Consider the following 17,826-nt stretch of genomic DNA (forward strand, 5'->3'; position numbering starts at 1 on the left):
TTTTCTTGAGTCTTCTGATTATCATTATCTGTTTCACTACCCTGCATCATCCTATTCTTTTTCTTTAACTTTCTAAATTTCCTCTCACCTCCTACCCAATATTTACTTTGAAACTTTACAAATTAAAGCTTAAAACCCTCTTTCTGTAGTACCACTGACAGAGTCCATGAATTGAAATCATTTTCTCTTTGTTAACTTTGCCTTCAACTGTCTGATCTTATGGAAATACTGGCCCAATGCACATCTCAGGTATAAAATTAATTGGAAAAAAGATCCAGGAGTGATGAGGATATCTTTTTAATACAGTGTATTATAATGTTCAAAAGTGAGGATTCAATTGTGACCTTTAAATCTCTGGATAAGGTTAAAGGTTAAAACATATTGTCGGACTATGTGGAAAAAATAGAAGAATGGGCATGATTAGAATTCTCTACAGCGAGTACCCATAAACGTTCAAAAGACAGGAGTATAAACCATTTAGCCCATCAGATCCGTTCTGCCATGGCTGTGCTATTTTTTCCTCTCAACCCCATTATCTTGGTTTCTCCCCATAACCTTTGACACCCTTACTAATCAAGAACCTATCAATCTCTGCTTTAAAAATACCCAATGACTTGTCCTCTACCATCTTTGTAGCCAGTGAAATACACAAATTCACCACCCTCTGGCTAAACAAATGTCTCCATCTTCATTCTAAAGGTGCATTCCTTTATTCTGACGCTGGTTCTACTCCCACTACTGGAAACATCCTCTCCATGTCCACTTTCTCTAGGTCTTTCATTATTCCCTTCCAGTTCAAAACAATCCTGTCATTCGGCATTTGTTGGTAACCATTGGTGTAGACACGCTGGGTGAGATTGGTATCTCTGCTTCTTTAGGCAGGGACTCAAGGTCAAGTATTTATTGTTTCCTCCCCATTTTTATGGCTCTTCCAATGTTAATTCACCTGACTTCAATTGAATCATCTCACTTAATATTGAATTGCCACCAAAAGATCATGCCAATCATGGAACTAGTATGGGAACTGAGTTGACATATCAGCTGTGAAAATGTACTATCACAATGCTTTCTTTGCACCAAAAGTGAAACTATGTAACAGCATTACTGTGACCCCAATGGTAACCATTATAATAACTGGCAATTCCTGCCTTGTAATTAACAGTTGGCATGTTGCCTGTTAATGGATAGAGTTTGCCATATCATCCACTGAATGACACCTCTAACAATGCAGTAAACTCTGCAATGATCTCTGCTGTGGAGATGAGACTGCTGCAATCCAAAATGTTAAGTGTGCTGTCATTTGACCATCGCTGACACTTAGCTGAGTGCCTAAAAAAATCTGATCAATACATTCTATGGTGTAGGAAGGAACTGCAGATGCACAAAAGATGGACACAAAGTGCTAAAGTAGCTCAGCAGAACAGGCAGCATCTCTGGATAGAAAGAATGGGTGACATTTTGGGTCAAGTCTGACGAAGGGTCTCGACCTCAAATGTTACCCATTCCTTCGATCCAGAGATGCTGCCTGTTCAGCTGAGTTACTCCAGCATTTTGTATAGTTTTCAGTATGGTATGGATTAGGTGGGCCGGGGGGCTTGTTTCTGAGTTGTATCACTCTATGAGTTCTATGACGCTTGGGATGTATTTCAATGATTCAAATTAACGTGTTGGACAGATTTGTACTCTTGTATTTAAAACAAACAATAAGGGAAGTAATTTGAATCAGTGTGTTTCCAGTTTCTATAACAATTTTATCCTTAAGAAAAGTGAAGCTTACTTTATTCCATATGCAAAAATGATCACTCCAATGAGAATACCTATGGTACCATCCAAATACCAGACTGCAGCATAATGATCGAAGACTTCTGCACTGATCAGTATAGAAAATCCCATGATTCCTCCGACTAACGAGTTAAAACCTGCAAAACACAAAATACAAATAGAAGTTGGACAATTGCCAAATTATAGCTGAATGAGAAGTGCTTCAGAGATGTTCTTCTAAACAACTTGGTCTACAATAAGCAAAAAAACAAGCTATTTAATATTTGTAAAAAAAAATAGAAATTGCTAGAAACACTCAGCAGGTTCGGCAACATCTGTAGATAGAGGAGCAGCTTCTTTTGTTCAGACCAACACCCCTGAGTCCTAATTAAAAAGTAATTGAGCTGAAGTGTTGGCTCTTTCATTATCTAATAATGCTGCCCGATCTACCAATTTAAGTTGGCATGTTATGTTACAGCAGTACAAGATGTCGGTCATGCCACACTTGTTCAGTTTTTGTCACCCTCCTATAGAAAGGATGTTAAGCTGGAAAAAGTGGCGAGAAGATTTACGAGTTTATTGCCAGGATTTGAGGGTCTGTGCTCAAGTCCTGGTTCGTCAGGTTAAGAATTTGTAGTGCAATAGGCTAAGGGGTGATCTTATTGAGGTATATGAGATCATGACATAAATAGATAGGGTGAATGCATAGTCTTTTACCCAAAGTTGGTGAATCAAGAACCAGAGGACGTAGGTTTACGGTGAGCGGCGAAAGATTTGATAGAGGGGCAACTTTTTCACACAGGGTGGTGGGTAATGTGAAACAAGTTGCCAGAGGAGGTAGTTGAGGCAGGTGCTATAACAACATTTAACATTAATGCAGGTCCATGGATAGATAAGGTTTAGAGGGATATGAGCCAAAGGCGGGCTGGTGGAACTAGCAAAGATAGGACATTTTGGTCAGTATTGGCAAATTGGGCCGAAGGGTCAGTTTCCCTACTGTGTGACTCTGTGATGGCTGTGGAGACAGACATTGGGTATTTTTAAGGCAGAGATTGATTGGTTCTTGATCAGGAAGAGCTTCAAACGTTATGGGGATAAGACAGGAGAACAGCACATTGAACTGGCTGCAGCGCCTGAAGGGCGTTACATAACCTCTGCTGCCTCAAATGCAAGGAGAGGGAGAATAGGGTTGAGAGGGAAAGAAAAATCTGGCTTAATTTAACGACGGAGTGGACTCTCGTCTGAATGGCCTAATTCCGCTCCTATGCCTTATGATCTTACATACTTTATTTATTTATTTATTTATTTATTTGATTCTTTATTTTGAACAGAATAAAAGAATAAAAAGCAAGTGTGAAACAGCATACAAAAAACAAAACAAGAATATTTATAAAGTGTCATAAACAATATCTATAAATAAATGAAATCGAATGTGTCCGAAAAGGAGCAGGAAGAAGCAAAAGCTTTTATTAATTCCCACCCCTTATTCAACTGCTTATAATTATCTTATACAAATTTAGCAGCTATATGTACACCATATGTACACCAGCAGCTATATGTACACCAAGACTCAATGACAAGTTGAGGTGTTGCAACTATAAGAGGAAAATATACTGCAAATGGCAGGATAGTTGGAAGTGTTGATGTACAGATAGATCTTGGGATACAAGCTCATAGCTCCATGAAATCAGCAAACCAAATCGGCTAATTTCATGGAGCTATGGGCTTGCATGCCATGATCTTTCTGTAGAAAGGGTGTTGAAGGCATGCAGTAAACTTGCCATCATCACTCAGGGCATTGAGTATAATGGTTGGGAAGCCGTGTTGCAATAGTATAAAACATTGGTTTGACCTTTTTTTTGCAGTATTGTGTGCAATCCTGGTCACCATTACAATACAAATTTATTGTCATTTGAGCCCCAGTGAGACTCAAACGAAATTTTGTTTCCACAGCCATACAAACAAAAACAATGTCCTACAGACATACACACAATTAAGTTCACACAAACATCCATCACAGTGAACCCACTGTGATGGAAGGCAAAAGTCTTTTCTCTCCCCTGCTCTCCATGTCTCTCCCGATGTCCAAGCCCCAGGCGGGCGATGATAAGTCCCACGGCCATTTTAGGCCGTGCCGGGCGATTTACGGCCCCGCTCCCGGTCTAGAAGTCTCGAAGTTGGAGCCCCCGGCGGGTGCTGGAATGTCCCACGGCCACGAAGCCGTGCCGGGTGATGTACTTCCCCGCTCCGGGTCGTTCCAAACCCCGCGACACGGGCTGGAGAAGTCGCGTTGCGGGAGCTCCGGGAAACGGTCTCTCTCTCCCCCCGGACCCGCGAGCTCCCGATGTCCCAGTCCACCGGACCTGCGGCTGCGTTGCTGGAGCCTCCGAGCCCCAGGAGTCGAGTCGCAGCAGCGAGTCACCACCGCTCCCCACGTTCCGAGGCCGGCCAGCCCCACGATGGTGAGTAGTCTGCACCTCCGCAGTCTCTCGAGCCCCCGGGTCGTTCAGGTTGGAGGCCGCTCCACGGTGCTAGGCCCCAACGACAACGGAGACCCGACAGGGAAAAGGTCGGGTCTCTCGGACAGGGAAGAGATTTTAAACGGTTTCCCCCTTCCCCCCCCCCTGCCCCCCACATATACACATTTAAAAACCAGTATTTAAAAAACACCAAACACTACATTTAACTAGACAAAAAATAAAAAAAGACAGGCAGGCTGTAGGAGCCGCTGCAACGAGTCGCGCCGCCACCAGGAAGCATTGCTATAGGAAGAATGCAAAGGTTTTGGAGAGGGGTGCAGGACAGGTTCATCAGGATGTTGCCTGTATTAGTGAGTATTTACCTATAAAGACAGGTTGGGCGAACTTGGATTGTTTTCTCTGGAGCAGAGGGACCAAGGAAGATGTGAAGGCTCAGCCCCAAGAATATTCAGGATAGAAATCAGTAGATTATTTTGTTATTAAGTAAATTAAAAAATGTAGGACTAATGCAGGAAAGGGGCCTTGAGGTAAAAAAAATCATAATCTTGTTGAATGGTGGACCAAGCTGTAGCGGTTGCATAGCCCACCCCTACCATTTTTTAATGTTGTAATGTTCTGTGAATTCCCTTCAGATATTTTCCCTCATTAATGGTTCAACATGAATGAAAGTTGTTCTACATAGTTTAAAATTTAGATGCAGAATTTCTAGCCATATTTCTTTTTGGGGGGGAGGGAAATAATTAAACAAGGCAAATTATGTAAATAAAATTAATTAAAATAAATAAATAAATAAAATCGAGTATACAAAAGAAAAATACAAAATAATTAAATGAAAGGGTAGGAAAAGTGTCTTTCAGTGTTTTTTTTGATGTAACGATCCTACATTATTTTAGCCATATAATGCAGTCTTTACCTCATATTTCTAATTTCCCCTTAGTATTCGATGAACTCTTTTAAAACAAAGTATTTAAGTTGACCACATAACAGCACAGAACATCCACAAAGTATCAATACTCACCATCGGTTATCAGGGCTTTGCTTGTGAGGACTCTACCAAGCATAAATTTAACCACAGCCAAAATACTGCAGAGGATTCCACTAATAATGGATACACTAAAAAGAAAATCATCCTTTAAAACAAAAGAATACCTCTTTAGTGCAACAATGTCTGATAAGGTATCTTGTTTATATACAGATATACCATGGACATATAAAGGTATCAAAACTGTCAATTACATTATTAACTAGTGTTAAAAGTGTAAAACAAAATTACCAGCACCAATAACTGCTGTTATAATTTATCAAAACATTGCAACTTGCTTCACAGTAAGGGTTATTGATGAAGGTCAATCATCCCAGCCTCAAGACTTCACTAAAAGAGTTCCACAGATCAAGGTTCTAGGGCCAACTATCCACATCTGCTTCATCATATCACCTTTCTTCAATCACAAGGTTAAAAGTTGGTATATGTGCTGATGATTTAACAATGCTCAATTCTATTCCCATCTCTTCAACAAATTAATCGGCCAGGAAGTTCCAGATAACTGATAATGAGTACAGCTGCATGGCTTCCTGAAAATGGAGAGTCAGGTGGACAGTGTAGTGAAGAAGGCGTTAGATTCATTGGGAAGTGCATTGAGTAAAAAGATTGGAACATCATGATGCAACTGCAAGTCATTAATGAGACCACACTAGAAGTATTCTGTGCAGAGCCCAGCTATAGGAAGGAGGTCATTAAGTTGAAAATGGTGCAGAAGAGATTCTTCCAAATGTTGCCTGATCTACAGGGAGAAGTTGGATAGGCTGGTAATTTTGCGTGAGAGCACATGAGGTTGTGACCTTATTGAGGTGTATAAGATCATGAGGGACATGGATAAAGTGTGCACTCATAGTCTTTTTCCCAGGGTATGAGGCATAGCTTGAGAAGACGGGATGCAGGGAAAATTCTATGTGCAGGGAGATAAGAGGCTCTTCAGGTACACACTGCGAAGGAGCAATACATTGAAGAGCCAAATGCAGCTCAATGACCACAAATGTATTTACTTTTCTGCATGCGCTGAGGGTATCAAATATGATCCAAAAATATTATTTTCCAATCCTTTATTAAGGATCTGATTAATTTAGAAATGTACACATTTTAAACAAGTAAACAAAACTGTATTCCTTGAACGACATATGTAGTTGCAAGTCTAGAAAACTATTGTACAGTAAATCCTCACAATTCGGATCTCTATATAATGGATTTCGTTTTTTGTGGGCTGAGGCACCTGCTCGTGGTGGGAGGTGGCAGATGTTAAGCAGCAGTAAAACATTCTTAAAGAGCATTGCATTTGGGTACGGGTTTGCAGGGGCTGCCACGAAGCGAGATCCCGGAGTGCTGGATGAAGAGGCAATGAGTCCCACTGCTCCTGCGAAGTCCTGGCGATGCATGCCCCAGTCGTCTGGTAATTGTGTGAGGCTCCTGTTGCACCCCACCACTTCCCACTTCCTCCAGGTTACCCAATGGCGCTGGCACCACTTGACGTGCTTCCAGTTGTGGGAGCAAGTTTGAGCAGCGAATGCTGCGTGAGTACAGGTCGTGTCCCTGGTGCAACACGTATGAGGCTGAGGGCTCTGTGGCTTCCTGGCCAGTGATTTCTCGCTAGTTTTACCCCCCAACACCACGTTTCTTCCCACCCAGCCTTGGGTTCAACTATTCAATCTTTACCCTCCACACCCAGTTATAGGGGGGTTGCACATAAGGTCATTGGGTCAAAGGGCGTGACGCACGGAGCAGCTCAATCCATGTGGAGGACATGGCAGCCTACGGCATACACTGTTAATACACGAAAAGCTTACTTTCTTACCTGTTAAAAATCGCCGAAATAGTCAATTTTTGCGCTGAAATTAATTGTGGAAATTAGGGTAACCATGAGACATTTATCCTTCTTCAGAATTCCAAAAGTGAGGAGAAATGATGGTAGGGAGAAGCGACAGCTGAAGGGAAAACAACAGCTAAAGTGGTTGGCGAACATTGGCCGTGTAGATATCAAGATTGAAAATATTGGGAATTATCGCGTATGCTCTGCATTTCATCAAGGCATTGTTTGTGTTGTTTCTTGATTCCTTTGGTATCAAAAAAGTTTCAGAAGTGATAAATCTGGCCGTAAAATTGTAAAACTGTAAAATCGCCCATGGTTCTCAAGTGCGTTTTACATGCAAAAAGAAAACGCTTCTGAAACTAAATTTATCATTAAAAAAATCGCAAACCATACGTGGGTTTTGAATTACATTTTACTCAGATGCAAGCCAAGGAATGGCATAATTGTTAGCTGTTAATTGGACATAATCAACCTCAGCAAAATGACAATATCTTTGAAAGGGAGTGGGTGTTTAAACTGTCAGCATATTTTATTATTTGTCAAAATATACATCTCAATAGCATAATGATAGAAAACTTACTTTTCCACACACACCACTCGTAAGTCTGGAGTTTTTTTAATGATAAATTTAGCTTCAGAAGCGTTTTCTTTTTGCATGTAAAAACCCACTTGAAAACCATGGGCGATTTTAAAATTGTACAGCCAGATTTATCACTTCTGAAACTTTTTAGATACCAAAGGAATCAAGAAAAAACAGAAATAGACAATAGGTGCATCGAACCAGCGCCGCCAGACAATTTGATCATGGCTGATCATCCCCGTTTCTGCCTTCTCCCCATATCCCCTGACCCCGCTATTTTTAAGAGCCCCATCTAGCTCTCTCTTGAAAGCATCCAGAGAACCTGCCTCCATCGCCATCTGAGGCAGAGAATTCCACAGACTTACCACTCTCTGTGAGAAAAAGTGTTTCCTCATCTCCGTTCTAAATGGCTTACTCCTTATTCTTAAACTGTGGCCCCTAGTTCTGGACTCACCCAACATCCGGACCATGTTTCCTGCCTCTAGCGTGTCCAAACCCCTAACAATCTTATATGTTTCAATGAGATCCCCTCTCATCCCCAGCTGCTCCATTCTCTCAGCATATGACAGTCCCGCCATCTCGGGAATTAACCTTGTAAACCTAAGCTGCACTCCCTCAATAGCAAGAATGTCCTTCCTCAATTTAGGGGACCAAAACTGCACACAATACTCCAGGTGTGGTCTCACTAGGGCTCTGTACAACTGCTGAAGTTGCTCCTATATTCGATTCCTCGTGTTATAAAGGCCAACATGCAATTCGCTTTCTTCACTGCCTGCTGTACCTGCATGCTTACTTTCATAGACTGGTGTACAAGGACCCCCAGATCCCGTTGTACTTCCCCTTTTCCCAACGATGCCATTTAGATAGTAATCTGCCTTCCTGTTTTTGCTACCAAAGCGGATAACCTCACATTTATCCGCATTAAACTTCATCTGCCATGCATCTGCCCAATCCCCCAACCTGTCCAAGTCACCCTGCATTCTCATAGCATCCTCCTCACAGTTCACACTGCCACCCAGCTTTGTGTCATCTGCAAATTTGCAAATGTTACTTTGAATTCCTTCATCCACATTGATGTATATTGTAAATAGCTGCGGTCCCAGCACCGAGCCTTGCGGTACCACAGTAGTCACTGCCTGCCATTCTGAAAGGGACCCGTTAATCCCTACTCTTTGTTTCCTGTCTGTCAACCACTTCTCTATCCATGTCAGCACTCTACACCCAATACCATGTGCCCTAATTTTTCCCACTAATCTCCTATGTGGGACCTTATCAAATCTTTTCTGAAAGTCCAGGTACACTACATCCACTGGCTCTCCCTTGTCCATTTTCCTAGTTACATCTTCAAAAAATTCCAAAAGATTAGTCAAGCATGATTTCCCCTTTGTAAATCCATGCTGACTCAGACCAATCCTGTTACTGCTATCCAAATGTTCGGCTATCTCATCTTTTATAATTGACTCCAGCATCTTCCCCACCACCAATGTCAGGCTAACTGGTCTATAATTCCTTGTTTTCTCTCTCCCGCCTTTCTTAAAAAGTGGGATAACATTAGCTACCCTCCAATCCACAGGAACTGATCCTGAGTCTATAGAACATTGGAAAATTATCACCAATGCATCCACGATTTGTAGAGCCACTTCCTTAAGTACCCTGGGATGCAGACCATCAGGCCCTGGGGATTTATCAGCCTTTAGTCCCATCAGTCTATCCAACACCATTTCCTGCCTAATGTGGATTTCCTTCAGTTCCTCTGTCACCCCAGATCCTCTGGCTACTACTATATCAGGAAGATTGCTTGTGTCCTCCTTAGTGAAGACAGATCCAAAGTACCTGTTCAACTGATCTGCCATTTCCTTGTTCCCCATAATAAATCCACCTTTTTCTGTCTTTAATGGTCCAACTTTGGTCTTAACTAATTTTTTCCTCTTCACATACCTAAAGAAGCTTTTACTATCCTGCTTTATATTCTTGGCTAGCTTATCTTTGTACCTCATCTTTTCTTCCCGTATTGTCTTTTTGGTTATCTTCTGTTGTTCTTTAAACATTACCCAATCCTCTTGCTTCCCGCTCATCTTTGCTACGTTGTACTTCTTCGCTTTAATCTTTATACTATCCCTGACGTCCCTTGTCAGCCATGGTCGTCCCTTTCTCCTCTTGGAATCTTTCTTCTTCCTAGGAACAAACTGATCCTGCACCTTCTGTATTATTCCTAGAAACACCTGCCATTTTTGTTCCACTGTCATCCCTGCTAGTGTATCTTTCCAGTCAACTTTGGCCAGCTCCTCCCTCATGACCCCATAGTCCCCTTTATTCAACTGCAACACTGACACCGCCGATCTACCTTCTCCCTCTCCAATTGTAGATTAAACCTGACCATGTTATGGTCATTGCCTCCTAATGGCTCATTAACCTTGAGGTCCTTTATCAAATCCGGTTCATAACATAACACTAAATCCAGAATTGCCTTCTCCCTGGTAGGGTCCAATACAAGCTGTTCTAAGAATAAATCACGAAGGCACGCTACAAAGTCCCTTTCTTGGGGTCCAGTACCAACCTGATTTTCCCAGTCTACCTGCATGTTGAAATCTCCCATAACAACCACAGCATTACTTTTACTACATGCCAATTTTAACTCCTGATTCAACTTGCGCCCTATGTCCAAGCTACAGTTTGGGGACCTGTAGATGTCCCATTAGGGACTTTTTACCCTTACAATTCCTTGGTTCTATCCATACTGACTCCACATCTCTTGTTTCAATGTCACCCCTTGCAAGGGACTGAATTTCATTCCTCACCAACAGGTCAACCCCACCCCCTCTGCCCACCTGTCTGTCTTTTCGATAGGAGGTATACCCTTGAATATTCAGTTCCCAGCCCTGGCCCTCGCAGCCATGTTTCAGTAATTCCCACAACATCATACTTGCCAGTTTCTAACTGAGCTTCAAGCTCGTCCACTTTATTCCTTATACTTCGCGCATTCATATACAGCACTTTGACCTCCGTATTCACTTCCCCCCTCGCACCGCTCGCAATTGGCCCTGACCTTACTCTGTTGTCCCTTCTCGAACTTTCCCATTAATTCGAGAATCTTTTGTCATTTTTCCTGTAGTCACTTCCCCTTCAACATCTTTATACTCCCAATTTGTTAATCCCTCCCTCCCATTATTTAGTTTAAACCCACACGTGTAGCCCTAGCAAACCTGCCTGCCAGAATGTCAGTCCCCCTCCAGTTAAGGTGTAACCCGACCCTTTTGTACAGGTCACCCCTACCCCAGAAGAGATCCCAGTGGTCTATAAATCTAAATCCTTGCTCCCTGCTCCAGCCGCTCAGCCACACATTCAGATCCCCTATCTCCCTGTTCCTGTCCTCACTAGCACGAGGTACTGATGCAATCCAGAGATAACCACCCTAGAAGTCTGGCATTTCAGTCTACTTCCCAACTCTCTGAACTCATGTTGGAGAACCTCCTTCCTCTTCTTCCCGATGTCGTTTGTGCCTACGTGCACAACTACTGCCGGCTGTTCACCTTCTCTCTCGAGGATGTTCTGAATTCGGCTCGTGACATCCTGAACCCTGAAATAATCCCTTACTGTTGATGAAATGCAGTGAGCAAATGCGATAATTCCCAATATTTTCAATCTTGATATCTGCATGGCCAATGTTCGCCAACCACTTTGGCTGTTGTTGTCCCTTCAGCTGTCGCTTCTCTCAACCATAATTTCTCCTCACTTTTGGAATTCTGAAGTAGGATAAATGTCTCTCACGGTTACCCCGATTTCCACAATTATTTACAGCACAAAAATTGACCATTTCAGCGGTTTTGAACTGGTAAGAAAGTACGCGTTTTGTGTATTAACAGTGTATGCCGTAGGCTGCCATGTCCTCCACATGGATTGAGCTGCTCTGTGCGTCATGCCCTTTGACCCGATGACCTTACGTGCAACCCCCCCTATACCAGACAATAGATAACAATGGTCACCACAATGAAGGGAAGTCCATAATGCCATACATCTCATATCATCTGTAGACAATGCAGAATTCATAAAGTCTAATGATTTTTTTCTTCGTTTCTTTTCAAAAGTATAGTGCACCTCATTAACCTTCACAGTGGGTGTTGTCCTTTATTTATGAGTGGGCTATGGTAACAAACTTGTCCTAATGTAACATCTTATAGATGTTTATTATTTTAAATAACCATGGTGAAAAATATTTAATAACACTCCACAAATGTGATATATCCAACAAGTAATTTTTAAATTATTATTAAAAACTTAGTCATACTTGATAATTGGTGACTATCCAACAGTTCAAACATAATGGTTCATATCAAGTTACAGCAGTAAACGTAAGTCTCTTTGAAATATTCAGCTTACCACTTCTGGAAGCAGCTTTGTAGCAAGGTCATGAATGGCTTTGCCAATAATACAGATGGTTGATACAAGAAAAATAACCCCCAAGACGATGCAAGCTCTGCGGAGGAGAAATTCACATTGAGGAGATTAGTGATTGTCAATTTTAATTATATTAGATTAGATTAGACTTTATTAATCCCCTTATTCAGAGGAAATTCAGATGTCCTTGCAGCACACTAATAAAAAATACAACATAGCATTCAAGAAGAAGTTCAACACCAAAACACAAAAACATCCCCCCACAGCGATTCCCACTGTGGGGGAAGGCACAAAGTCCAGTCCCCATCATCTTGTCCACCCAAAGTTGGGCCTATTGAGGCCTCCACAGTCGCCGCCACGGCGCCCGATGTTCTCGCCAGGTGATGGTGCTCCGGCGTCGGGAGAACCCCCAGCGGCTTGGGGTGCCAGGAACAGCCGCCTTCCCACCGGAGACCGCGGCTTCCAAGCCAACAAACCGCGCCGAACGGAGCTCCACACACTGGCGATCTCGGCAAGAGATCCCAGGCTCCGGGATGTAAAGTTCAGCGCCGCAGCTGGCTGCTCCACAGAACCGCGGCTCCACGATGTTCTCATCGGCGGTCCCAGCATACTGGAGTTCCAGCGCGGCGACCCAGGAAAGGCATCGCCCGCTCCGCAATAGCGCTGCTGCGCCGTCGCCAAAGCCGATGTTCTGGCCAGGTCCCCTCAGGGAAACGTCGCTCCAGGACCCGCTGGTAGGCCGCGAGGACAGGTCGAAGATGCTGCTCGGAGGAAGGCAACCCCTCCGACCAGGTAGGGACTTGAAAAGCAGTTTCCCCCTTCCCCCCCACCACCCCCCCCACACATAAAAGATTTGACCCCCTGACTGCACACTTAACGTACTAAAAATAATAAAAAAGAAGGGGGAAAAAACGGACAGCTGCAGGACAGGCAGCCGTTCAGGACAGCGCCTCCTCCGGTAATCAGTGACTATATAGATGGTAGACGTATATAAATTAAATCTGTTCACCTTTAACGTCCATCCATTTAAGGACATTGAAACCAGCCATTGGGTGTAGGACATCTCAATTTTGTACTATTGTCAATTACATGTAGAAAAAAACAATAGATAAATGTTTCTGTGTAGGAAGGAAATGTAAATGCTGGTTTAAACCAAAGATAGACACAAAAAGCTGGAGTAACAGCGGGTCAGACAGCATCTCTGGAGAAAAGGAATAGGTGACGTTTCAGGTCGAGACCTTTCTTCAGATTGGCCAACATTGAAATTCGCAGGATGAGATCAGGGAATGGATTAGGTAGCCATCCTCTGAGTTAATACATAATTAAAGATTTATTTGTTCTATCAATCAATATTTAATGTGATTATAAATCCAGGGAGCTGTCCCACAATACTATGGAGTTTTGGACTCAGAAGGCTTCAGAACATCCATAGATTTTGATTATTCAAAGGTGGCGTGTCAGTTGAGACGTGTCCCATTATAAATATGTAATTCTACAAAGTTACTTGTCTATACCAAAAATATTGAATTAAACTATGTAATTACAACGACTGAAACTTTGTTCATCAATCTTCGGTTATCTTTGTGCTGAAAAGGTATAAAACATGGATGTACTTTGAGTTCAGTAAGATTATTTCAAGACTTTTCAGATACATTCTCCAAATTATCTGCTTGTCCTGCTAAATAAAGACCTTTTACACCTAGAGGGCCAATCTCCTTGTGACTCATTCATAGTCACAACAAAGATTACATTTATTTCTCAAATGGGACTATGTTTCATCATGGCTCAATCCGCATCAGAAAAGGGGGAGAAGGAACTCAGTACAATTCTCCAGTTATAATCCAGTGGAAACATCAGAACAAGGAGACCCACAGGTAGTGTGGAAATTCCAGTTCAGAAGAATAATTTTGTACATTAATTTTTATTTTTAGTTCAAAATTAGAGAAAAGCCAGCAAAATATTACACAACCCTTTTTAGTTTAGGTTCATGAAGTACACAATATATCCACAATTTAAAAAAAAGGTTTTATTAATGGCCTTACTACCTGCTGCACACATTCACAATATGGAGCAATCTTTCAGACTTAAGTGGAAGGTCTGTACGGATCTGCACAACCTGCCAGCACAATAGGTGGAATTTATATCATATTGGGTTCAGTTAGCACTTGTGATAAACACTGAATCATCATTAAGTAATTGGTCGGTGGATGAGTCAGGTGATGTAATTATGATTCATGCTCAGATGCTAAGTCCACTTTTAGTAAGCAGAATGGGGCTTGAATTTAAAAAGCAAAAATTGATGTTCACTTTGAGACTTCTAGGTTTATTTAATTCAAAGGTTGACTATTTGAGCTTTTTTTGTAATAGCTGACTCCCACACCTAATAGAACAGTTGTAACAATGCTTTTAGTTAGTTGTGATTGGCTATCTTAATAAGACTAACAAGGGAAGCAAAAACAAGTTTTATTCACTCATACCTGTCACCTACACGAGCATCAAACAAACAACACTTACTTTGGAATAACAAGGAACTGCAGATGCTGATTTATGCCAAAGATAGACATAAAGATAAACATCCATTTCATCTCTAGAGAAAATGGATAGGTGAATTTTCGGGTTGAGATCCTTCACACTGATTGCAAGGGGGAGTGGGGGAAAAAAATGGTACCGAGAAGGGGCCAGACAAATCACGGTCAGCAAAGAGATGACCTCAGGTGAGGGATGGGGTTCCCAGATAGGCATATTGTTGGGCAAAGGCTAGAGATAAAATTAGATGTGAACCCAAAAGGGTTGCATATTTTGCAATATTTTATCATTTCTCTAAAATGACCAGAAAATCCACATACTGCTGTGCTACAGCCCCAGACAATAGTTCATGGCCACCAAACTAAAGTACGAGGTTTAAATACTTATGTGCTGTCTTTGTGAGAGTAAACAAAAAAAAAATGAGGTGACAGTACAACATACAGTGATTTGGGGCTGGCCAGTCAATGGGCTCAGTAGAACATCTGACTGCCTGCCAACGTATCTCCTGAAACAACATGACAAGTCCACGCCCTGACACGAGTTGTAAACTCTTTCCAAACACAGAAGAGTACATTCATTTCAGCATTTTGCCTTATTGCTGATGAGCACATAAAGTGAGAATCCAGCCCAACATTCAGTAGGAGCTGAAGTGAAGATCAATGAGGGAATATCTGCAAAATTATGTAACTTGGAAGAAAATGTAACCATCAGCTGTGATAGTGACAAAGCAAAACTCGATTTGTTTTCAAGAATTGATAACATTTTTCACCAATGGCCAGCATTTGCTTTGGTGATTGATTAGATTAATATGTTCATGTTACTTTCATTTTAGTATCATCCTGCCCTTACTCGTTTTTATTTAAGAATAATAGACCCATATTCATGAACTTTCCAGCTGACCAGACACCACTTTCTATATTCCATCAAAGATGAAAAGTGGCCATTTTATGAACTGGACAGTAAAAGTAATGAGTCAGCCCAAATTATTTTTTTTTAAATGAGCTAAAAGACATTAGTTCCAGTTATAACTCCTGATATTCACTTATGTAACTGCAAAAAATAAGGATTTCCAAGCACAGTCAGAAGTAAAAAACTTGCACACAACTGATTGCTGCTCTCAGGCCAACTGCACCTAGGCAGTGAAATCATTCTCAACCTGGCACAGCCAAACAGGATCGTTCATTTTAATGGGTAGAACCAGATGAAGTCAAGTCAGATCAAGATTATTGTCATACTGTATGTACAAGGGCGGTGAGGTACAGACACAATGAAAATCTTGCTTGCAACAGCATCACATGCACAGAGATTCATAGAGTTGTACAGCACAGAAACACGTCTTCTTGTCCACCTGTTTCATCATGGCATGTCCAAGCCAACCAATCTGGCCTTCTGGGCTTGTCCCATTTGCCTGCTTTTGGTCCATATCCCTCCAAATCCTTCCTATACATATATATCAGTACAATTTTTTTTTAAAGTTGTAATCATATTTACTCCAGAAATGCTGCATTACCCACTTTGTGTCTTTTTTTGTAAACTAGCATCTGCAGTTCCTTGTTTCTCACACCTCTTCACATTCATTAGTGCCATTTATACAAAGTCTTCTCAAATAGGTAAATATGGTTGGGATATGCATATGAAGTGGAAAGAAGCATGATTAGATTCCCACATCAACAGCCACATTGTGAAGGTTAATTGGCTTGGTAAATGTTAAAAAAAAATTGTCCCTTGTGGGTGTGGGATAGTGTTCATGTGCGGGGATCGCTGGTCGGCGCGGACCCGGTGGGCTGAAGGGTGGAAGGGGCTGTATCTCTAAACTAAAAGAACTGCAGATGCTAGTTTAGGAAAAAAAGACACTGAAGTAATTCAGCTGGTCAGGCAACATCTCTGGAGAAGATGGATAGGTGATATTTTGGATCAGGATCTTCTTTCATCCACTTTATGTAACTATGTTAACATGCAGCATAATGAATAGTGTTACCTGGTGTTTACAGCTTGACCTACTTCAATGCTCAAAGAACAAATGTACTTTGATAGCAGCCCTAGAATGCCCTGTGATCCCTGTGCAGTTAATGATTAGTTAAATGAGTTCTAGTATTGTGGGCATTAATCCATTGGTATGCTGTGCCATGCTGACATTGAAATGCCAATCAGATAGCTTGTCTTCCAAATATTCCAGCAATTGTCCTTCTCCTGCTCCCAGGTGTGCACCTAACATGACACAACATTAACATTTCTGTCATCTCCATTCAAACTGCTCCTCTCTCGAGATAACCTTCAGCTTCAGAAGAAAAGCTTCAATGTCGCAGTTCCCACATACACACCACCAGAGCAACCTTTTGAGATTATTTTCTGCTCTGTATCAGTTCTTCAGCTACTGAACCTGATTCTCATTTAGTGATGTCTGACAACTACTCAAGAGCTGATATTGCCAAATTCTCTGCCAACTATAGGATGGAAGCCTAGAAATAGCATTTTAATGGACTGTGCATTATTGGTCGTCAACTGCAGAGAATGCGCAGACTCAGAGTTCAAAGAGTAGTTGTTCCTTAATTTTGGTACTATGAAAGTGTTTAGTGACAAAAAATGTTACAAATAGTTTATAAATGGACCAAATCATATTACATAATCCAGTGAACAAGACATTAATTAGGCAAACTAACCAAGAATAAATACCTAATAGAAAGAAACGGGCTGTGAGGAAAAAACACATTGGAATCCTCCATCATTGCTTTCTGCTCCTAACACCATTAATAAGGATTGACAACGCAGCATAACATGTTGATTAACACATGCCAAGTGCCAATTTAGCAGAGATAATTCAATTTTCAACTCATCACCATCTGTGAGTGTAAATTACAAAACTGACAAACAAGGACTAAGAAAATCTAACTGCAGTAACAAGTGGAGGAATAATTTCTGGGGTACATTGTTCTGATCTATGTGATATTTGATTATGATATTTGCAATATTAAATGCCTATATTAGTGAATATTTTCTTTTGAGCCTTTTGAATTCTTGAATAAATAGATCTTCACTCATTAAACCCCTGTCCCACTTTCCCGAGTTTTCCCTTTGATTCAAACGCGTAGAATTACGGTAATAGCCAGCTGTAGGTACTCGGGGCTATTTTTTTTATTTGTGGACATTTTTCAACATGCTGAAAAAACGTCCCGACTTACCTGATGCCCCGAGTACCTACGGCTGGCATTACGAACCGCTACGA

At 41.6% G+C, this 17,826-nt stretch overlaps 1 protein-coding gene across 1 annotated transcript in view; it reads right to left on the bottom strand.

Moving 5' to 3' along the window:
* Nucleotides 1-17,826, bottom strand: part of tmem163 (transmembrane protein 163) — an 88,435-nt gene that overhangs the window by 3,546 nt on the left and 67,063 nt on the right. The window contains exons 6-8 of the mRNA XM_033024653.1: nt 12,060-12,156; nt 5,260-5,371; nt 1,778-1,919 (exon numbers count right to left, since the gene is read on the bottom strand). Coding sequence (XP_032880544.1) covers nt 1,778-1,919; nt 5,260-5,371; nt 12,060-12,156 — 351 coding nt within the window. The remainder of the gene's footprint in view (nt 1-1,777; nt 1,920-5,259; nt 5,372-12,059; nt 12,157-17,826) is intronic.

This window comes from Amblyraja radiata, chromosome 7 (genome assembly GCF_010909765.2).
Source record: "Amblyraja radiata isolate CabotCenter1 chromosome 7, sAmbRad1.1.pri, whole genome shotgun sequence".
In the NCBI taxonomy this organism is placed as follows: Eukaryota; Metazoa; Chordata; class Chondrichthyes; order Rajiformes; family Rajidae; genus Amblyraja; species Amblyraja radiata.